This window comes from Dipteris shenzhenensis, chromosome 15, assembly GCF_047967505.1.
Source record: "Dipteris shenzhenensis isolate YYH24624 ecotype China chromosome 15, Dip_SZ_1.0, whole genome shotgun sequence".
Lineage (NCBI taxonomy): Eukaryota > Viridiplantae > Streptophyta > Polypodiopsida > Gleicheniales > Dipteridaceae > Dipteris > Dipteris shenzhenensis.
In genome coordinates, this window is record NC_141610.1 from 8773926 (window position 1) to 8798171 (window position 24246).

Genomic DNA, 24246 nt, shown 5'->3' on the forward strand with positions numbered 1-24246 from the left:
CTTACTCATCAGAATGGGTTTCCGAGCCTCCACACAACGTGTAGTACTGCGGTGTTGGCAATACCATCCTTCTGGATCCGGGGGAAAAAAATTATATCCGTTATGTCTAGTATGTTCCTAACTAAGGAATAATCTTATTTCAGTTCCATCTAAGCCCATGATCAGCACATGCTCATGGAATTTCAGGATGATCAATGGCTACAGGCACTTATGAGGCAAGCCAGGGGCTCTATAAGGTTGATGCTCAAACCTATATTCAGCATGCTATGGCTATCTCTTAGGCTACTCCAGGTTTTCTATGGCATGCCAGGTTTGGTCATGCACATCACAGAGCTTTGGCATACATGTTTAATCATAATATGGTTGAGGGTTTGCCTAAACTACAGCAACCAACGCATGAAGTGTGTGAAGGATGTGCTCTTGGAAAGTTGCATCGCCTACCATTCCAAAAGGATGGTCCAAGTTCAATAAGAGTACAAAGGGTGTTGCACATTGTGCATAGTGATGTTTGTAACCAATGAATGTCACAACCCATAGAGTGTATCGGTATTTTGTAACATTCATTGACGATTACTCCAGGTTCACTTGGCTCTTTCTCATCAAAAGAAAATATGAAGTGTTCAATTGGTTTAAGGACTTCAAAGCATTGGCTGAGGACCAAACCAATTTTAGAATTGGAACACTTCATTCGGACAATGGGGGAGAGTATACTTCATGAAGGAACATGTAGCAAGCTATCTCTAGGAACGGAAAGGAAAGATTGCAAGCATAATGGAAATGAACTCAAATGAAAGTAGGCAATAGCAATGAACCAAAATACTCACATGTAGATAGCTTGATATTGACTGGCATGAAAAGACTCAAGACAAGTACAACACTATATAGTGTGAGCCTCTAGATTCTAGAAAGTCACAATGCATATGGGATAATCTCCCATATGACACGTGGCACTATCTAGGATTCACTAGACTATAAAATAAGTCCTAGGGACCTAGGACGCACAAATACACTCACTTTGACTTAATATTCTAAAATCCTCCCATGAAGGAAAGTGAGGGACTACTGGAACGAAGCCAAGAACAGAACATGACAATGATGGAATCTACTGCTCTGTGCACCCCAAGTAGCTCAGAGGCTCAAATGAAGCATGGCTACCTGACCAGCACATCGGTCTAGGGAATGCACCAACATCTTGGAACTCGGCCAGGCCTGATAGAGAGACCCATCAAAGCCAATAGAAACGCTTTAACAATACATCCCCCGATGGCTTCGTAACAAGACTTGGTAGGAAGCCACACACCACTCATAAAGGAAATAAAACATCATTTGAGGAGGACTATCCAAGGCTGAGAACCTTTATTGACTCAAGGACACAAGACTCATTATTACAAGCATTTTTTGGGAACTATTTAGGGCAGAGTACCCAAGCATACATAGAATAGATCAGAAACAAAAGTCCCAATCATCAGTTACATAGACCTCTGAATGGAGAGAGAGATCTTTGATGTCGGCAGTGAGAGCATGAGTTGGTGTCGAAGTATCATCTTCTTCTTCGTCTTCACCAAGTTGGCATGATCCTTGTTTTGTTGCTTGGCAAGCTTCTGGAAGTAGTGATCCTTGGTGTGACCAAGCTTCCCACAGTGATTGCATTTGAAAGGTTTGAATTTGCCTTTGCCCTTGGAGTACAGTGCACTGGAGTCTGGAATGTCTAGCTGAGATCTACTCTCTCTACCATGTCTAGCTAAGAGTAGAGAAAATTTCTTGGATCTGCTAAGAGAAGAAGACATAAAAGTATGTAGCAATACGCATGACGGGGATCTGTCTTCCATCAGAGTGAATAAGCTTATATGTACTCTCTCTACCATGTCTTGGGCCGAGAGCAGAGAAAAAGTCTTTATTTAATCTTCCTCCCATATGGAATCCATAAGGATTCCTATGCATGAAAGATAGTTTTCTCTTAGATCTAGCAGTATCTTCATATGAGTCCTTGCTGCAGCAAGGCACTCCATCATTTGTGGGCCTTTTCTGCTCTTCCCTTTGTAGGACTGCTAACTGTCGGCAGAGTATCCTCTCCTACTTGAGGATCTCATGTCTCCTTATGTTAGCAATGGTTTTGTAAAAAGCACTAACACTAGATAGGGTGCTACAATATGTGAAGGAGATAACACTCCACTCTGCAAATGAGAAACCCATATGTGCAAAACCAACTCTGTAAGGCACTCCTCTGCATACAATGCATCTAGAATCTTGATACTAGCAGAGTGGTACCTCTCATGAGGCTTAGAAATGATAAGAACCATAGATGCTCTCTCCAGAGAATAAATGCCATCTTCTCTCCCCTCCTTTTTTTCCAAAGGCAACGCCACCATGTTGAAGTCACCTTTAATAATTCATGACTACAGTGGTATCAGAGTAGGCGGCTATCTTGTGTACTATGGAGTGAACACATGGCATCTGCACGGTTATGGTGGCGGCTGACACTGACTGTGTAAGATTGCAATGGCGGCTTGATGGTAGCTGGCATGGGAAGTGATTACCTACGTCAGTCCGCATGTTGTGATTTGTCCAACGATTTGAGGGGTTGACCCAGCCCTATGTGGGTGGTTGCCATTATTATTTGATCCGGCCTATTCAAGGGTGATCAAAGTTTGTAGGTTGGTCAGGTCTGCTCGTGGGGTTAGGCCCACTAGGGGTTTTGGCAATATGGGCCTTGGTGTGTGGTCCAAGCCGGTACCCTTGGTAATATGAATGTATTGGAGGGGTATTGGAGCCCCTTGATGCACAGATGACACGTGGATATATGAAGGGATAAAAATCCCACATACTATGGTGAATTGGTGGATCTTTGGTGTATATGAGGTAAATGAGTAGACCCTCCTTCAGTCCCACTGGCCTTTTGCTGGGGGTTGAAGGAGGCTATGCGCAATTGGGCCCCAAGAGAGAAGTTCCTTCTAGAAAAACACACAGTCCCCTCTGTCATTGGGGCCATAGAGATTGAGAAGATCAACCTTACATCCACTAATCAACAAAATAATCCATTGTGCTCTACAAGAAATAATGATACCATGGCCGACTACCAAGGGAATCCCTCCTAGCGCCTAAAGCAGAAGACCAAAATTTATGACCTGAAAGTAATTTATCTAACTTTGAGCAATCACTGGTATCCAAGTTGTGTTTGTGAAAAAAGAGTATATCAACAAGACCACCAATGACACGTGGATGAAGCTAATTGCAGACCAACTACTTGTGACGGCAATGAGGCACACCATCGAGGCCCTAAATGTTGCAACTAACAATCCTCATCAACGGAAGGAAGCAGGATGGAACACCATACCCGACCTAGTGCCAAAAAATCCTTCCAGGGTACGGGGCCTCCTAGTATATGCGTGAGAGAGGGGCAAGAAGTCCATAGGGGAGAGATCCCCAAGAGGTGCCCTATTGACAAGAAAACCAATAATTTTGTCCTCAAAGTTGGAAGGCACAAACTCCTCCTCTCCAAAGTCCACCAAGGCAAAGAAAGAGTTTCTGTGAAATATGCTTGGTGCTAGAGTGCATAGAATCTCTGCACTCAAGAAATGTGAATAGGTAAAAGCCACCCTCTTCCCTTGATCAATGAAGGGAGTCTGAAAAGTGGACAAAGAGGGTGATTGCTCGGATGAGGGTCTAGGACCTCAAAGAAGATATGCATGAGAAGCATCACTAATCCTATCCGAGATCGAATCTAGTAGAGTGTTCGTCATGACTTCAGAAGAATCTGGAACCTCTCTAATCGTTGTAGGAACATGAGTGTTAGGGGCAGCCCTAGCAAAGGCTAGATCTAGTGCAACACTGGCCACGACTTGAGATGCGTCTTGTTCTCTACTGGATCTGGAATGACTGAAGGCCCAGCAAGGATGGGTTCCGGGGTGAATCCTCCCCTCCTAATCTATAGGTGTTGGAGGATCCGCTTTCACTCTAATCAAAATCGAACATGGGGCAGTATGTACAAGACTTATGGTGTCGAACAAGAAGGTAGTCTTGAAGGTATACTCTGTTGAGTATGTGAGCGGGCCGTATTGAAAGCTTTCTTATATCTTTTTTCTTCTTTTATGCAATCTCAAGCAAACAAAGATCATGCATATCCGACATTGGTCCTACTTGCCTGCGATCTTGGCTCTCTACCAAAAAAGAGAGCCATTTGGATGCCAAGCATGATGGGTCATAAAAAATATTAGGGTCGGAGACAACCACCCTAACTCTAGGTATCCCATCCAATCTAATTGCCTTGCCGATGAGGAGGTAAAACCAAGGGGGACTCAACGACCACTCCAAATGTAGCTCCGGTCACACCTAGGGCAAACCTAGAAATCTGCTGAAAAGAGAGGTCATCTGCCTGCTGTTCTCCTCCATTGGGTCGAATCCAAGAGAGAAGGACTTGAGGAAAATTTTCCTAGAGCTGAACACTAAGGGACTAGCCTTGAGCATAGTGCTTGCAGCTCCAGGGGTATCAAATGCCACTTGAAAACCTCATCCCAAATTCAGACATCAATGAGGTGTTGAGTGAGGTCTGAAGGTAAGTTCGCAAGCATTTATCCCCAGCTTATGATCTAGAAGGGTAGGACCCATTGGTGCGTGCAAAAACGGTGGTGTAGTTCCCAAGTCCCACATCCTTTGTAACTGCAGCAACTTGTCTTTTGAAAAGATACATGTTCTCATGGCTAGTGGAAGTGGAAAATGATTGATTGGATGTGTCGCCATTCATCAATCAAGAATGCTGATGAAATATATGTCCCTCGATTGGAGAAGGATGAGGGAAAAGGGTAAAACAGGAAATCCTGAGCAGGCATGGAACCAAAATGCGAGTTGAACCAGCAAGAAATCCAAGAGCAAAATTGCAATTTGGATGTGTGTGAGGCCTCCATTAGCAATGTGACATCCTAGAGCATAGATGTAACGTCGAGCTGCCCTAAAAGCTTGGGACAAATTTGTGATTTGCAGCTTGAGGTCTTCGGGTAGCAAATCCAAGATTCGAAGCAACTTCCTAATCAACTATTGGAGCGGGATAGGGAGGGAGTGATGCAAGGAGGATGAGGGGCTGAGTTGGGGCTAAGAGGTTGAGCTAGAAGGGGAGGGAAGGAGGGAGAACGATGTAGCCATCAACAATGCTATACGCCTTCTTTGCGTGGAGACCAAAGGGATAGTACCAGATGATCTTTACGTCAGCCCATCTCAGGTCTCCCTCTTCTTCTCTTACGGCTGCTGTCTTGAAAGATTGGGCTAGCTTAAATAGTACTTTGGCGAATTCCCCCATCCTCTCTAGAAGAGCTTGACAAACAGTGCATCATGTGGAATGATAGCATACTTGATGAGCATGGTAGACCACTTGAAACTTCTCGTTATATGCAGTGGTAGATGGGAGAGAGGCCCTGCCTCTTCTTGGAATCCTGGACAACTTTTGCGAAACTTCTAGAGGGTCTTAAAGTTCAATTGGTAAGTCACCTTAGAGGAAGTGCAGGGAGAATTCAACAAATTGATGTAGCCATATCCATGGATTGGGTTGACACAAATGGCATGTGTATTTCTTGCTCTACTTGGATGGGGGCTTTCACGGGTACATGTTTTCCAATACAAGTTATAGCATTACAACAATCAGATGAGGATGTCTTGATCTTCAATGTTAAGACAGGAAGTAGGCTGTCTAGATCTACTCATGATACCCTATTGGGAGTTCCTTTTCAGCCTATCAGGATCTTAGGTTATATGGAGCATGGCTCAAATTCACAATGGTACCTAGACCGAGACCCACTTCTTCCCTCTTTGGGCTCCTAGAGGATTTGGCTATACGGAGGAGTCCCCATTAATCTTTTACAATGGGATCCCAGAGAGTGGGGGTGGATTAATGCAGGGCACCGTGTGAAGTAAAATTTGTTCTTTTGTTACACTTTTGTTACACAGTTAGTAATGCCAGGAGATTCCAAATTAGATGTAGAGGCTCTAGGCCCTCTAGAGCTCCTCATGAGAGAATTTTCATTTGCAAAAAGTTGGAAATCCCTCTAGAATAGAAAAATCACTCTTTTCTTTTGGCTTGCTATTCATGGAGGGATTGCAACAATGAACCTGTGGAGGTCAAGGTTCAGGGTAGAAGACTGTCCTTGCCATCATTCTGGGGTGGATTCTATTCAACATTGTCTATGGGATTGCAGATAGGTAAGGATCATCTAGAAGAGTGTTGCCAAGATTTTCAGTATGTTTGCTCCATTCCCTTTATTTATGACCTAGGGCTCGGTAGCTTGGCTCTCTTTTTCTGGACCTCAGGTATATGAGAGACATGACTTTTCTTGGGCTCTCTCGATTGATGATATTGAGTTGAGTCATGCTCGCTAGATGATAATCTCTTCTCACACTTCAGACCCAAGCATGCATCCGTGGATTCTTCTTGGGAGATATTGGCACGTATTTCAGCATGGCACATCTAGAGAGCCAGATGCACCCCAGGTCCACCCTTCTCACACTTTGGCCATTGTTTGAACAGATACTTTTCATATGTTGATGCCCATTTTGACAAGCGTGCAGGGGACCTTATGGTGAGCTTCTAATAAGAGTGGCTACATTCCTTAGGGAACGGAGGGGTTCCCCCTTTTCTCTGAGTCCATTGCAAGTTGAGATGGAACTTTCAGCCTCAGCCTTTGTTTACTTCTTATTCGCTTCGAGGAACTTTTTATTTTCCCCTTCTAGGGTGTTATTTTTTAATGCTTGCATGATGTATTTTCGCATTGAGCTTGCTCTCGTGGGTTTTTTTCATACTTAATAGATGTCTTTTTCTTGGTAAAAAAAGAAAGAAGTGCAGTCCTCAATAACATCAATTCTTAAGAGTAAGAAAATATAATAACTATAGAATAAGCAATTACAGGTTAAAGATAATGCCAAAAAAATGGGAGATTCACAAATTTGGCAGGGGCATCATGACGTGCATATGTACTTTCTTTTCATTGATATGCAAACAGCTTTCTTGATGTTTTCAATGATGTATCTTACTCTTTCTTTTTTTATTGTAGATTTTTTATAACATGGTCAAGACAGGGCAAAAATGCATTATGATTAAAAACTTCATGTGCTTTCTACCTAAAGATCAAGCGGCTAGGGCATTTTCTATGTTTGATACAACTGAGGCTGGAGAGATCACTAAGAAATCATTTATGAACTGGGTTGTCAATGTTTACAAAGAGCGTAGGGCTCTTTGTTTGACATTGAATGACAACAAAACAGTCGTTGAAAAGTTACACAGGGTTTTGAATGCGGTAGGTGCAACCTCTAACTCTATGCTTGCTTAAGGTGTTGTTTAAGCCTTGGTTGTTGTGGAGAACAATTAGGTTTATCGTGGGACTATTTCCTTTAGGGGACTGATACCATATATGAAAGAATTGAAGAGATATGATATACATTTGAGAATTCTCTAGATGTCTTTGTATAATCTTGTAAGGGTTTATGTTTTTACTACTGTTTGAATATTTTTTGCACAACACTTGATTCGGTAGTTGCTCGTGAAACTCTTGTGTCTCTTAACAGGTGCTCACAGTAATTCTTACGATCGTTTTCATCTTGATTTTTGGAGTCGAAACATCTAAGCTTCTTCTATTTTTCTCATCTATAATTGTGCCTTCCGTATTTATTTTCGGAAATGCTGCCAAAAACACATTTGAGTCCCTTATTTTTCTATTTGTCACTCACCCGTTTGATGTTGGAGATCGCATTGTTGTAGATGGACAAAGTATGCTTGTAGAGGTATGTTGCACATCCTAGGCCAAATATTTTCAGCTTTGTCATTTGAGAAAATTTATAAAAAAATAATATCAATGTATGATAAGCATTACAGATTAAAAAAGGATCTTCCTTGCAATGACATTTCAAAATGATGTCCATTGATTAACAGGAGATGAATGTCCTGAACACCATTCTTCTCAGGTTAGAGAGCTTATTCTCCACCTTTAATTTTAATCATTTTTATTGGAGTACACAATAAACAAAACAATAATGTCTATTTTTTCTGCATGGTTCCATACATCCATTTGTAGTGGACATGTGACAAAAGGTGCCTCAGTAGCACTCAACAATGAAAGTCCACTTGTTTTAAGAGTTCTCCTTTGCTGCTTGACCGGACTGCCATGATGTCATTCTTCTCTGTGCCCTCTTCCTCCTGGATTCCCTGTCACTAAACCTTGTCCTGCCTTGACCTCTTTCTCTCCCGGCATGTTGTTTGCTTCTCCACTTTCTTGGCTTCCGCTCCCTGTCCCCTTGTTTTTGCCTGTTTTCCTGTCCCACTTTCTTCTGCTCCTGCATTGCTGCTTCCTTCCTTGACTTCGTCTTCTGCCTACTCTCTTTCTCAGCTTCTGGGAGCCCTCACCCTTCCTGTTTGCACTTTCTTTATTCCAGAGTTTGTTATATTTAAAATTTTGCTTGAATAATTCTTTTTCTTCTTCTACACTAACGAAGTCACCAGTGTATCCTCTTCCCCATAACTTGGAGCTATGTCGTATTTCCTACCTCGTGTTTTATTGGTGATGGCAAAGATCTTGTCGTCTTAGAAAACAGCATCATAATATACGGGACCCAGCTTGGTATTGATACCTTGTGCTATCGAATCTCCCTCCTGGACTGTACAAGGCCACTATAGACTGTGAGCAGTTACAAAACGGCCTCCACTCTTATATTGCTGTTACTGATGGCCACATGAGTGAGAGGTGGGCCTCAACATCGACGTAGTTCACGGTTTCTATATCTTCTCGCATAGACATGGACCACATGCAAACGAAAACAATATAGACACAAAAATGTAAAGGTCAAGGTTAATGATCGTGGTCGCCGTAGTGTTAATGGAAACCTATTGGGATGCAATCGCAGGGAGGCTGCAACAGCCACTACAATAAGGCATTCAAAAGCAAAAAACACCACAAGATAAACGCAGTCCACCAAGCAACACACACAGAGTTTGACTAAAACCATCACATAAGCAAACTTGTTTTGATAGAATTTGATACCCAAACTTTGCATCATTCAAAATGGAGAGCAATGGCATGAAGCAGGCATGCTAGACAAAAGAAGAGCATGCCAATGGCAAGAAGCTTTGCAAACGGCAGAATGGTCACCCATAAAATCTTGAAGCTCAGAGAAAATGATTCAATTACCACAATGAGGAAGAAATAGTGCTAGCATCGACAAAACACCCCATTGGAATGCAATACTTCTATCATCGACAAAATCCCTAGTAGTGAACAGCAGACTGCTAGGGCTATAACTGCCTGGCAGGGGGGCACATGGCCGACCCACTGCCCTAGGCAATCAATCAGCATGGAGGGTGGGCTGAGCCACCTCTGCCCTACATAAGGGACTGCCAGCAGCCCTACAAGGGGGCTGATCCGCTGTGCCACATGGGCCGACTATAGGGCCAGCAGTAGCCCTAGGTGGCCCACCACCTCAGCCCTCTATAAGGGCTGGCACACAGTCCTAGGAGGGGCTGGTCCCTCGCTCCATGCCGACTAGCCCTCCACTAGGGCCGACCCCTGCTGCCATACCATGGGCCAACCAGCATGCCGCCCTCAGCCAATACAGGGCTACTAGGGCCTACCAAAACAACATGTGGACCAACAAGGGGCCCAGGAGGACCACACAATACCTACCCTAGACTACACTCACGGGTGCGGGCACACCCACAACACAGGCCCTCGCTCATCCTACCCTAGCCTCCCATTGAGTGGGCACACCCACAAGCAAGGCCCTCTCTCTCTAGGTGACTTCAGGAGATGTTTACCCCCAACAGGGAGGTGAATCCCTTCTTAGGACTATTGACAGATGTTTTGGCCTCCAACTGCCTCTCAAGATCTCTATCTCCACATCCTCTGCCTTATGCCTCCTCTCTCTCTCTCTCTTCCTCGCTCACCTCCCCCTCTCCCTTGCTCTCCCTCCCTTTCTCTCTCTCTAAATCTCTCTCTCCCTCTCTCTCCCCCCCTTCCTCCCTCACTCTCGTTCTCTCTCTTTTTCTTTCCAAAAAAAAAAAACTTAAATTATTGAGAAAAAAGGGAAATTTTAAATACGTGGAAAAAAAGTTTTGAATAGTTGGTTGTTCCTTGCTCCTCCTTGCTCTCTTGCTAGTTTGCCACATGTTGAGGGTGCTTCTCCCTCAAATGTTTCAAATGAGCAGCGAGCTAGTGAGGAATTACAGCCCAATGTTTGGAAACACTACCACCGTCGTGGCGTTAGTCAACCAAAGGATGGTACAGCCAGCGGTACAGATGATAAACCCATTCCAAAATGGGCAAGGTTGACCATTCAGGATGCTAAGGATCAGCCTACTTTGGGGAGAGCAGATGCATGTTTTTTGATACTCAGGTATGAGACGCGGTGGAAAACAAGAAAATAAGCATGCCCACACATGCAAACAGTGTCCAATGGGTATGATACTTGCCTAGGACTTAAATAAAATACGATTAATTTATTTTCAAAGTATCTTACCTATCGTACAAAGACACACTACGATGGGAGCAAGCAGATGCATATTTTTTAATGCTCAGGTATGAGACATGGTGCAAAATAAGAAAATATGCATGTCCAACCCTGCGAATGATATCAAATGGGCATGAAACTTTGCATGGGACGTAAAGTAAATAATTTAAGACATGTGCCATCATCATAAGGTGGAAAATCCACATTGGTTGGATGCATGCATTCATTTTCAGGAAAGGCAACATCTCTGCTATTATGATCTTCATTGTTTCTAGATCATAGAGCTTGAAGCCCTTACTTTGTGCACTATATCCAACAAAAATGCATTTGATGCTTTTGTCATCAAATCTTTGATCTATGCTGAGATGGAATCAAAGCATAAGCAACTGGGCCAAACACTCTGAAATGATGAAACTTTGGCTTATAGCCATAAAACCTCTCAAAAGGTGTCACATTGACCAATGCTTTGGTAGGGCATCTATTCTGTAATGCTTTGGTAGGGCATCTATTCTGTATGTATGTGGCTATAGTTATGGCCTCTCCCAAAATGCCTTTGATATTTTCTTGAATTTCAGCATGCATCTTATCATTTCCAGAAGTGTCCTATTCTTTCTTTCTGCAATAGGATTGTGTTATGGTGTGTATGGCACTATCTTGTGATGCTTGACCCCATTTTCCTTCAAATACCCTTGAAAGCATTTGATGGGTACTCTCCCCCATTGTCGGAATAAAAAGTTTATATTCTTGAATTGGTTTGGTTCTCAACCAAGGCCTTGAACTCTTTGAACCAATAGAACACTTCAAATTTAGTCTTCATGAGGAAGAGCCATGTGAATCTAGAATAGTCATCAATGAAGGTAACAAAATACCTTGCCCCTCTATGGGTTGTCACATTCATGGGACTGCATACATCACTGTGTATTATGTGCAAAACTCTAGTTGAGTTCACTAAATTTGAGCGGTGCAATTTGCCAAGAGCACACCCTTCACAAGCTTCATTGGCTGGCTTCTGTAATTTTGGCATTCCATGAACCATTTCATTGTTGTACAAGTAGGCCAATGCTCTATGATGAACATAACCAAACCTAGCATGCCATAAATCAATTGAAGAAGCAAATGAGATGGTATCAAGGTACAAGCTCTTTGGTCTACATGTGAGTACTCACCCTTTGTTCATTGCTCTAGTCATTTCATTTCCATTTCATTATGTCTCCTTTTTAGTATCACTTCCTCTCTCCCTAGCCTACCCTCTCTCTCTCTCTCCCTCTCTCCACCATGTGGTATCAGAGCCACCTCTCCTACCTTTCCTCTTCCCTTCTCCTAGCTCAACCTAGAGGATGAGGGAGGCCCGCAAATGGAAGCTACCCTCTCCCTCCAAGGTAGAGCTGCCCTCCCCTTTCCTTAGCCTCTCCATTGAAGTCTAATGCTGCTCCAGCCCGCCATCACTTTGATCTTATACTGGAACCATCACTTCAGCGATTGCTGCACCATCTCTTTGCTGGTCCAGCCTTCTGGAGAGCTTTTGGATGAGTTTCATCGCGAGAATCGCTTGCTGAAACAAGAAAACAGCTTTTCGATTGGGTGGTTTTGATCAACTCCAAATTTTCTTGCATATTTGCAGTCACTACAGCAGGGCGCCTCATCCTGGTGCAAAATCCCCTTCAAAATCAGCTCCCATCCTCAAAACCACTGCTGGTTTTTTTTTTTTTGTTGGTAGTGCTAGTTATATTACTTGAATAAGCGAGAGTACAAGAAGGCCTAAAGGCCAGCGGGCTGCAATCACAAAATGGATACAGCCCAAGAAAAAAGAGCCAAAATGCTAATTACAAGCCTCTCAGGGCATAATCATCAGAGAGTGGACAAACAGCCACGGTGGGGGGGCGTAACGCCACTGAAGACTCTGAGTAGAGTGCTGGAAGAACAACTCCCGGTGGTCCCAGTCACGAAGGAAGCGCCGTCTCTTTTCCTTCCCTACCCGGGACTCCCCTTGAATCTGATCCCACTGACCCTTGAGCGTATGAACGATCATGCTCCAAATGTCTGCTAGGGTCTGGGTAGCAGAAGAAGTCTGATCTCCTACAGTCTGCGTGCATCTAGAAGTTTAGATATGCCAGCCTGCAATGCTCCCTATGATCTCCCAAACTGGGTGCCGAGTCATCGCTCCTGCATCTGTCTCTGTCAGATGCCAAGGGAAGCTGTCCATGTATGCCCAGGTGGCCTGCGTGATGAAGAAGACGGGATCCTGTCTAGAGAACTCATAAGCCAAGTGATGTCCCATCTCAGTGCTGCACCAGCAAACGGCTCCCCAAGTGATCGGTCCTAGCTCGGGTGCAGCCCTCGCTAAGATCCCCATGACTCCCTTCCAAACTGTCTGCGCATGCGAGCAGCTCCAGAGGCAGTGTTTCAAGGATGACTCCTCCTGAAAACACATCTGGCAGTGCCCCTCCTGCCCCATCTGCCTTAGCCAGCTGCCAACTGGTAGCCCCTTGTGTGCCACCATCCAAAGGAAGTAAGAGATCTTCCTTGGCCGCCAGCTAGCCCAAAGAGTCTTCCAGAAAGTGCGAAGAAAGACCAGAGATATCCCCTGGGCATACCAACTATGTGCCTGTGTGGGTAGCCCGCGCTAGAGAGCCCCAAGAGCACGCCTACCCGTACGCGCACTGTAAGAGAAGAAGGGGGTAGGGTTCTCTGAGGTCTCCAATGGTGGCCAGCGCCACTCCCCTGGGTCCCACTCCACCTCTGTCAAGGAACGGCCCTCCCATATCCAGAGTCTCCAATCTTGGTCCTGCATGATCAGGGGGTCTATATGCCACGTCTTCCCTTGCAGCCCTACAATGCGAAGGCGCTGCCAGGGAAGCTGGGGGTCGATCACAGCCTCTCTGCTCTCTAGGCGGCTATCATTGGCGATGGAGAAGAAGTGTATCGAGGAGTCCGAGAAAAGGCCTGCAACCACCAAAGGAACGCCCCGTGGAGTGAACTGTCCTAGCCACCTCTCATCTCCCGAGAAGAGCTGTCCGGTGACCATGGGAATCCTCCAACCTGCAGGAATGGCAGCATCAATCTCTGCTCGTCGATCCTGGATCCCACGTGCCATACCAACTGCTGCTGCTAGCTCGCCTGGGCTCACAACTGGCTGTAGACGTCCCTCCAAACCCGAAGCGAGCGCGTGGGCCCACGTGCCAAGAGCGCCCAAGGGATATGGGATCTCTCTCCAAGCTGGCGACCTGTATCATCTGTCACCTGGCTGCTCCAGATCAGGGGCTGTCTGTCTATGTCCTCTCGGCAGCTGGGGGAAACCTGGGAGAGGCTGTGTCGCAACTTCCTCCAGACCGATACGAGGCTACGGAGGAAGGGGGAGCGGGGCTGAGTCAAAGGGACAGAAGTGAAGATCCACCGGATAGATGGCTGCCAAACACCCCCTCTCTGGGGGGTACACGCGCTGAGACCATGCTGTAGCAAGAGCTTCCACGTTTGCCCTCCTGGGGTCAGACCGCGGATGACTAACTTGCCAAGTAGTGCTTGACTCTGCAGTTCTGGATCTATGATGCCGAGGCCGCCCTCTATTTGGGGGAGAATGACTGTTTGCCAGGCGACCCTGGCTCTGGTGGTGTCGGAACCGTCTGAACCAGACCATAGGAAGTTCCACACCAGTCTCCTCAACTGGGCTACACATGATCTCGAGAAACACCAGCAAGAGGCCACATACCAAGCAGTGGCAAGAAGGACCTGGTTGACCACAAGGGCCCTGCTTGCCAAGGATAGCCGAGCCGTGCTCCAGAAAGCAAGCTTCCATCGTATGGAGGCTAGGACCGGCAAGAACTGCTGAGCCGGCGTGATGTCCAAGCCTACCTGAAATCCCAAGTAACGTGTCATCTGTCCTCTAGGGATCCAGCAAAACCCCAGGAAAATACCCCACTGTGAGCTGGCTCCTGGATCTGTAAGAAAACCAACTGATTTATGCCAGTTGATTTTCGCCCCAAGCGCAAGGCAAAAAATCTCTAGGGATAGTCTCACTCGCTCCAGTGACTTGACATCATCCTGCACATATAGGGCTGTGTCGTCTGCATACTCGGAGTCCAGAAGTTCTGCATCATCTCGAATAGGGAGACACATCCCACGAAGACCAGTGGTACAGGCTCGAAGGAAGTGGGTCATGGCCTCCACAAAATCAAGCCTGTCGCAAGGCTCTCTGGCATCTGCCCGCTGGAGAAGATATGCTGGAAGGCTGCGAGCAAGGGCCGGTGGATCTGCTCCCAAAAGGTGGTGAAGAAAGCTCTGGAGAGGCCATCCTCACCTGGGTGGAACAATGATCTGTAGAAATCTGTCGCCAAGTCCCAGACCTCGTCTGGATCTGTCCTGACACTACCATCCTGCGCCCTAAGAGAACGGAGCTGCTTCCTTGCTGACCTCTGTCCATGAGTCCTGAAGAACTCTCTGCACATCCTGTCGCCTTTCCTAGCCCAGAAGGACTTGGAAGCATGAAATGAGAACTCTGAGCGATGCTGGGTGATCTCCTCTAGCATGGCTCGGGCAGCATGGCTCGGGCGCGAACCTCCTGCTGTCTGAGCTCCTCAGAGCCTGGAGAAGACTGCTGCATCCGCTGAATCGAAGCGAGATCTCGTCTGAGACCCCTCTCCTTCGCCCAACACTGCTGCCTGACCTGAATCGCCTCCTGCTGACAAATGAGGCTAGACTCAGCAAGCGCCTGAGTTACCTGTACTGCCATATCCTCGGTGGGGTCCCAATCCTGCTCCCACAGGTCCACTATCCTGCTGTGAACCGCTGCTCTGGAGTAGATGGAGTCTGAGATCCGGCAAGAGCGTGGAGGTGAGGAGTGAGGGGCTGAGTCCAGGACTAGGATGACTGGGGAATGGTCTGAGAGTGTCGTCCCTGGAACCACTCCTGACTCTCCACCTCTGCCAAGCGCCCAATCGCTGACATAGAAACGGTCCAGCCTCTCCAAAAGTCTGCCTCCCTCCCTCCTGTAACCCCAAGAGAAGTCCAGACTTCCTGTCCACCTGCGAAAGGAAGGCTCCCTCCAGCTGTCCCGACCTCCCACTGCAAATAGGAAGGAGTCCCAATCTGCCTGCTCTAGCCTGAGCTATACCGAGGAACTCTGGGCCCCGTCCTTGCTGATCCTCTAGGGTCTCAAGGTTGTTGAAGTCCCCTCCTACAATCCAAGAGCCCATCTCTGGCAACAAGTTTGTCAAGGATCTCCAAAAAGCGGCTCTCTGTCTGAGATCGGTCGAGGCATAGATATTGAGGATGCCGATACGGGATCCCTCAATATTCAAGCCCACCCAAAGCGCACGTCCTGGGATCAAAGTGCCAAAACCACACACATGCTGAACTAGAGAAGCGTCGATGGAGGTACAGACACCCCCGCTCCTCCCCTGCTCGCCAATCCAAGGTTCCCAGTAGGTGTGGGAGCGTCCTATGAGGACCTTCCCACAAATACTGGTCTGAGAAGCCGAAAGCTTGTGTTCCTGCAGTAGGAGCACATCTACCCTTCCCACCAAGGCTGGCTGGAGCTCCTGTCTGAGCACCATCTTCCTGGGGCCGTGGGTTCCTGATGAGTGGAACCCGTTGACATTCCAAGAGATAATGCGTATACTCATGAGGAGGGAAGGTGGGCCACAAACAGCTGTCTGCTTGCGGTCGAAGTCGAAGTGGTCGGAGGATGTCTAGTGTGCAGATGAAGGCGCTTCTGTGAGGGTTTCGAAGGAGAGGCCGGATCATCGAACCCATCCTCTAAAACCTTCAGTAGCGGGGAGAGGCCCTTCGTCCCATGGTGGTAGGCTCTCTCTAACCAGCTCGACGCCTCTGCAAGGGAAATATTGTAGAAGCCCGCTACCTCTGAGGTCCTCCATGGGCGGAGCCCTTCCGCGTAGGCCCACTCCAGAGGTGGCCGAATAATGACCAGGAGTCGGAAACGTTTGGTGCTGTGGCGCCATCGCAGACGAACGTCACCCTCCTTCCACTGCTGCTGAAGCTCCGCTGCTCTGCTACCGATCTAGTCCTGCACCTACTCCTGGGACTGATCTCGTATCGTCTCCCAAACATTTTCATTCGTCCATTGCTTATTCCCTTCACTGGAGATAGTGAAGGAATAGCTAGGACCATCGTGAGGGGCAAGAACGGACACCTTGCGGAGGAAGAAGATGCTGATGTCTAGGCATGCAGGGAAGGAGCCAATACCCGCTGCATCCAAATAATCCCAAGGTCCTGCTCAATAAAACTCCAATGGAAGAGCTCTAGGAGCAGCCCTTGGGCGTGGGGACGAGGATGAGGAGTCTGAACCAGAGAGAGGGGTGCTGGCCATCTGCGGGGAAGGGCCTCTCCCCTCTGTCGGGCCAGGAGGGATAGGCGCGGGTGAGGTCTGTGCTGGCTTCAGGGCTGCAGGTGGCTCAGGCGGAGGGGGGGGTTCCCTCTGGATCATGCTCGAGGAAGAGAGTGGAGCGGAAACCACCGGTGCTGGGGGGGATCCTGGAGGGGGTGGGGGTCGGGGGATCAAAGAGGAGGGGGGAGGGGAAGGAGGGCGGGGTGAAGGATGAGGGGGAGGCTGACTGATCTTCTCCTTTCCCTTCTCCTTCCCCTTACCGGGCTGCTGATGAGTAGTGATCACAGGGGGGGGCTCTTGCTGTAGATGGGCAAGCTTTTTGGGTCCTGCTTTGTTTCCCTTCCGTTTTCTTTTGACCTCCGTCCAGCCTTCCCCTTCGGGAGGGGGTGCCGCTGATTGGTGGGGGGGATCCTGAGTTGCCTGAACGGGGGTCTTCTGAGGTTCTGTACCCATGAAGCGAGGGCAGGAGCGCGCCTGGTGCCCGAAGCCATGGCATCTCAAACACTGATTTGGGCGACTAGTGACCAAAATGCGCTGCGTCACCACACCTGTGTCCGTCTCGATCTCGAACTCCGAGGGGATGCTCTGCGGATCGAGGACTGCCACTTTGACACGTGGCACCCCTTGGGCTGCCGCCGCATCAACGTAGGTGTCCTGCATAGGCCAGCCAAAGTGCGCCCCCAGGTCCTTGATGATCAGGCGAAGCTCAGTTGCGAGACCTGGGAAGATAAGGGTAACTGGATGGCGAGGAATGCGAAAGCGGGCATCGAAGTCAGCTACACTGAAACCCCTATACCATGGGACCATGAGGATGATCTTCCCACCCACAGACGTAGGGGGTCGCCTGACCATATCGCTCGCAGCCTGTGCTGAGGAGAGCTTGAGCCAGAAGATGCCATGTCCCATGAGTGCAACCTCCTCGATGTGACTGTCCTCAAGGTAGAGGGTGGACTCTGCAACCAGTCCCTGATGTCTGCTCGTGAAGGGGAGTAGCCAATGACTCTCCCATAAACGGATGTCTGGGAGAAGTCCGTGGCGGCCTGCTTCACCAAAGAGACCTGGTGCTTTGTCAATGTTACGCGATAGGCTGATGGAGGGGGGGGGGTCCGTCTGGGCCACCGGTTCTGGGCACGTGGCCGCCATATCGCATTGACTAACTGCGAACGCTCCAAGGCGGGGGAAGGAGAAGGAAACGGAAGAGGCGGGGATGGGGGATTGAGGCGGGGGAGGGAAGAGGGAGGGATGGAGAGATATGAGGAAACGGGGGGGGAGAGAGGTGGTGACGAGGGGGTGGGTAGCAGAGGAAGGAGGAGGAGAAAGAGAGGGGGGGGGGGGCAGCGCAGCGCAGGGGGGTGAGAGGAAGGGGGAAGGGGAGGTATGGCAGCGCCGCACGAGAGGGGGTGGGGAGGAGGGGTGAGGAAGGGAGGGAGGGGGGGGGGGGCAGCGTAGCGCCGGAGCGGGGGGGGTAAGAGAGGGCGGGGGGGTGGTAGCGTAACGCGAGGGGGGGGAGGCGGGTGGGGAACTGAGTGCGGAGAGGGGAGGGGAGGAGCGGAACCGGGGGGGGGGAGCGACAGGCGGAGAGGGGAGGAGTGGAGCGGGGAAGCGGGGGAGAGCGGAGTGTGGAGAGGGGGGATGAGCGGAGCGACGGGCGGAGGGGGAGGCTAGGGGGACGGAGGGCCGCGCGGGAGCAGCAGTGAGGGAGGAGGAGGAGGGGAGGGCCGCGCAGCGCGAGGGGGGGGTAGACGGGAGCGGAGGAGGGGAGGGAGTTCGCAGGAGCTGTGCTTGACCATAGGTTGAGGTCTATAAACCACTGCTGGTATTGCCAAAACCACCTCCGGTTTTAGGGTTCCAGCCATGTTTTCTGTTTCATAACTCGTAGTACTATTGAGGAGAAGCTTATCCAATACTCACAGCAAGTTTCCAGGTTCATTTCGTGCTGAAATCTGCGAAAAACTGTCAAAACTGTGATTTTTGATCTAAAAGTCGACTTTTGCAATTTTAGCCCAGATTTTCAGTACTTTTTGGAGATTTTGACATATTTAGCCTCTGATGCACTAGGGCTTACAGTTCTGCATGTTTCTGAGAAAATAATAGAAACCCTAATTCTGAGAAATCCTAATTTCTTTTTTTGAGAAAAAAAAAAGAAATCCTAATTTCAAAAATTAGGGCTTTTCTGATTCTTTGATTCCTACAGTTGTATTACAGCCTCCTCTATGTAAAACTCTTGAGGCTTACCAAGAAACTTTGTAAAATCATCACTATTTTGTAACATTTGTTCGGGGACATTGTAAAATCAAGTGAAATTACTCGACATTTGTAACTCCTTCCGGCACATTGAGAGTCATGACATGATCTCCCTTGGTAGCTGCTCCTATGGCCTTCATCAACACATCATTCGAGGGCATTCTCGCTTGGTTCTTCACCAACATACCTCTTTGCATCAAGATGTGCACACTCTTGTGCGGTAGCTACTTCGGGCTCATGGGTTCTCTGCCTTGAGTAGTCCCTCTAAAATGAATGTTTGGAGCGTCAATAAAGGTCCTCTGCCGCCTTGGATTGTCCTCCTAAAATGATGTATTTCTTTTATGGTGTGTGACTCCATGTTTCTAGTCCCTAGAGTCAAGAGGCGGATGTACTGTGGGAGCCATGTATTGGCATTGATAGGATCTAGTTATCAGGCCTGGCATATGAGTTCCAGGATGTTGATGCATTGGTCTTCTAGACCTCTAAGTTGTTCATGCATCCATGCTGAGACATGAGTCTCTGAGTCATGTTTGGGATGTGAAAGCCATATGCGTGCTCAATCTGACCTCTGAACCATGCTTAGACTTCAGTCTCTGAGTTGGCATGGGAGCCATGTCTAGTTCAGACATTGCATAGTTTAGTAGTCCTGTCACTGTCATGTTCTGTCCTTGGTTCCATTACAGTAGTCTCTCACCTTGCCTTCATGGGGGGATGTTAGAATATGAAGCCAAGTTGAGTCCGTTTGGTGTGTTTTAGTGTGTTCTAGTGTGAGTTCTAGTTTAGTATGTCCTATGGATGCCACGTGTCACATTAGGAGTTATCCCATATGCATTGGTGTTCATATGTGTGTGTGTGCTCTATATAAGAGCTGTACTTGTCTATTGTCAAATCAATCAAGTATCAAGGTACAAGCTCTTTGGTCTACATGTGAGTACTCTCCTTTTGTTCATTGCTCTATTCATTTCATTTCCATTTCATTATGTCTCTTTTTGAGTATCACATCTCTTCCTAGCCTACCCTCTCTCCCTCCCTCTGTCCACCATGATCCTTTAGCTCCTCCTCCTCTCCCTCCTTGCCTAGCTCCTCCTCCTCTCCCTTCTTGCCTAGCCCCTCCTCCCCTCTTCCTCCCTACTCCTATCCTTGCCTAGCCCCTCCCCCCCTCCTCCTCTCTTATTGGCCCCCCGAGGATGCTAATAAATTCTACTTCTACTTCTTATCCTACCCCTTCCTTGCCTCTCTACTCCTACCCTCTATCCTAGCCTCTCCCCCTTCCACCTCTCTTTCCCTACCGCTAGTCCTATCCTCTCTTCCCCTCTCTTAGCCTTCTTCATCCCCTTCTCTCCCCTTAGCCTTCACCCTATCCTCCCTTTCCTCGATACTAGTAGCATTTTTAGTCAAACGGAGCTCAACAGTGTTCGAGTCAGTCTTCCCACCTCGATTGACGATGGCTCAGCCTTCAGCCAAATCCTCGCTCGCTTCCACCGACGGCGAAAACCATCACTTTCTCAGGAGAAACAAGGATTAAGATATAGATTAGCAACAAAATTCTCATTACATTAAATTTTTTCCTTTAATAAGGGTTGGTACACCCTTAATCCAATACAAGCCTGATCAGATGATCAACATATATGATAATGAAGGCTATGGATGAGGTCTCTTAATGAAATGATGTATTCACAGAACTTGATGCCTCTAATGAAGAACTCAATGGTTCAATGAGAAATTATTACAACAGTCGTTTCCGGGGTTTTTGGGCCTTCTGAGCTCATTTCTGATGTCATAAAAGCCAAATTATGTATGTATCAAAATGTTGGATTTTGTGTAAGGGATTTAGGCCATAAATATATGTTTTTAATCTCATATGCGACCTTTGAAATGTAGACCATGGTTATATTCAGAAATTGATATATAAACGTAAAGGCATCTCTAGGCTTGATATAGATAAATTTAATGTCTTCATGTAATCCATAGATATGGGTAAAGTCCTAAGTGCAAATGTGTGGAAAAGGTTTGCACACTTTTCAGGAAGCCAAAAAAGTTCACCGAGAATTTCCTTCCTATAATGTAGGGTTCTTGATCTCTTTAGAGTTGGTGGATTTTTGTCCACATCTAAAAAGAGTCATATTGTGAGTGTGTGTGTGTGTGTGTGTGTGCGTGCCTATAAAGTACCGCTTCGACAATAGGTTTTCTTTTGGCGAGTTCTTTTGGAAGTGTTTCCATCTGGACAACTATTAGCTCATCGACACATTGCTTCTGCACTTTGCCACAAATGTTCTGCTTCTTCAGAGACTGTGCCTCACTTGTTTGGGCATTGTTCATGCTCTCGTGAGTTCATGCAGGTTCCGGGTAGGTCCCGTCTACAGCTGCGTGCTCATCTATTGTTTTCGTACAGACCTGCTTCTGTACACTACTTCTTCCTGCTGCTCCTATCAGCCCTCTTGATTTCCTGGCTGTCTACCCTTGAGTTTACTCCTCCCTCCCTCCTTTTTTCCCTACCTATCTTTGCCCTTTCTGTGACCTCTTACAGAGATTCCTTTTTTCTGTCAAGTCCTTTATTCTTTCTCCTTTCATTGCTCTATATATATTTCACTTTCTTTACCTTTCCTCTTCTTCAGAAAATGGCATACTGTCCATATGCAAAGACTTTTCAAAAAGAACAATCAGCTCAAAGCAAAAAGCAAAAGCAGGTCATGGGTCAGGATGACCCCTTTCATGCCTCTGCAGAGGCTCAACTTGTATACGAGGTGATGCATGAGGGTTTTGAAGATACCCGAAAAAGTTGGAAGGATTCAGTTCCCACCACAGGTATTATGGTGGAAGTGGATGATATTTTTGATCGAGTTAAAGAATATGCCAAGCATGCCATCATTATATTTTTTCTAGGACGGATGCCTGCCGCTGCAGATGTTGGTAACTGGTTGACTAGAACCCTGGGTGGTTGCTATGTCAAAAAAGTTCATTATGCAGCAAGGGGTTTTTTTGAAGTGATCATGGTAGATGAAGAGCACAGGCAGATTTTATTGGAGCACTCTCCTCTTTTCTATGGGCAGCAGATGGTTCATGTGTTGCCCTGATCTCCCACCAGAGACTATCAGGCGTTGATCCAACACAGATGCCCTGTCTGGGTCGAAGTTGTGGACTTCCCTCAATGTCTGGCTTCTCTTTTGCCAGAAATCGCAGCATCTTTTGGCAAAGTGGTATGTCCACCATGGCCTAATGGCAATTCAAACAGATATTGGATTTTGTGGGACACAGATAATCCAACCCCAGACTCTTATTCGGTTACAGTGAATAATGTTTCGATGGGCAGTGCTTTCTATAAATTGAAATAGGGTCTCTTTGCAGGTGCTTGCTTTGAATGCAAAAAGTTTGGGCATATGGCTTCGCAATGCCCTTCACATACTCCAAAAATGCCAGTGAAGGCTGATTTGTCTCTGCCTCCGAGCAAGACTTTTACTGTCCCCTCTTTGATGAAGACTAAGGGGGTGAAACAAATTTTTGCTGTTCAGGACAAAGGGAAAGCACCGCTTGCTTCAAATGGTGATGTTTCTCCTTCTGTGCCTTCGGCCTCTCATCCTCAAGCAAAGGAAAAAACTTTGAATGATGCTTGGCAAACCCCAAGAAAAGTCTTTTCACCTAGGAGACCTTGGCCCTCCCAGACTTGGAATGGTGCTTCATCTCAGGGCAAAACACCGGCTGAGAATTCTGATATTGGTTTGACTTGGGTTGAGGTGATAGCCAATCGTACCCTCTTTCCAGAAGAGGAAGTTGCTGCATTATTGTCTTCTCCTCGGGCTGAGTTTTCTTCTCAAGGCCGAGGCCCGGATATTGAGGTGGAAATGCAGACATAGAAGGCATTTTTGCTGTTGTACATACCTGTCCTATATCTGTAAATATGCTTGATCATCTCAAATGTGTCACTTTGAATGTACAAGGTTTGTGTGATGCTCGAAAATGGAAATTGGTCTGGCTGTATATACACCAATTGCAGCTTGATATAGTGGCTTTGCAAGAGCATAATCAGCACATGTATGCTGGAAAATCTGGACATTTTGCTGATTATGACATTTTTATACTGGAGGGCACTCCCTTGGGGTAGCTTTTTTGGTCAAGCATGATCTTCACCCTATTGTGGCCTTCAATTATCACCATGGTCGATGGATGATCATACAATGCCTCATTCAAGGCGACATCTTTGAATTTGCATCAGTATATGCTCCTCAATCTTCCGGGAATCGAGCTTTGTGGTCTGGGATGCCATGCATAAATATCCCTGGCGGCATTATGCTTTTATCTGTGGTGATTGCAATAATGCCCCACAACCGAGAGATAATACCTCAAGCCACACTCACATGTTGGCTTCTGAAAAGAAGGCATGATCTAATTTTTTGCTTCAGTTGTCTCTCATTGATCTTTGGAAGGAATTGCAGCCCATGCTTCCAGGGTATACCTTTCAGCATAATTCTCAATCTTCATATCAAGCACGCTTGGACAGATGGTATCGGGTTGATCCGCAGCATTCTGATGCCTTCACTTGTCAGCTTTGGATAGACCATGCTTTCATATACTCTGATCATGCTCCTCTTTGGCTAAGGCTCTCTTTGCATGACTTTACAGATGACAGATTGGCTTGCAGAGGCCTTTTGCTGATAAATAATGGTTACCTTGATTATGTTGATTTTAAAGACATGGTTTCTGATGCCATTCAGCCTCTTTCTCATCAGATGCACATTGATCTGGATTATGCATGGCAGGCTTTTGTTGCAAGAATACAAGCTGTTATTCGGGATTATGGTAAATCCTACATGCAGGCCACACGGGAGACCGTGAAGCATGCCAAATACACTTGCCAGGGTTTGACAGATCTCAGTCATCTTCGGCCTTTGTCTTCAGAACAAAGCATGCTATTAAAATAAAGAGTGATGTATTCCATTCAAAACAAATCATACAACAGGTGGGAGAGCAAGTACTCTATCCCTAGCCTCAACAATGTGGCAAAAAAGCCATGGTGGTGGTCTAAAATGCCACGACATCCCAAAAGGGGTCAAATGAAAAAACAAGGAGCAGTCCCATGTCCTCATGAAGGATATAAGTCTCCCACGAGCTGCCGAAGAGGTGCCTGTACACCGCTCCCACTGACTCCTGAGAGTGAAGATAATCTTCGCCCAAATGGAAGCGAGAGTGTC

The 24246-nt window shown here is 47.1% G+C and overlaps 1 protein-coding gene across 4 annotated transcripts in view; it reads left to right on the top strand.

Annotated features, from left to right (window-relative positions):
* The window catches only part of LOC147893311 (mechanosensitive ion channel protein 6-like), a 111613-nt gene that overhangs the window by 39344 nt on the left and 48023 nt on the right, over positions 1-24246 (top strand). For 3 of the 4 annotated variants that reach the window (XM_087385993.1, XM_087385995.1, XM_087385994.1), the window contains exons 6-8: positions 7035-7277; positions 7546-7761; positions 7910-7941. In XM_087385993.1, the coding sequence (XP_087242119.1) occupies positions 7035-7277; positions 7546-7761; positions 7910-7941 (491 nt within the window). The remainder of the gene's footprint in view (positions 1-7034; positions 7278-7545; positions 7762-7909; positions 7942-24246) is intronic. The other variant, XM_087385996.1, reaches the window with a different exon arrangement.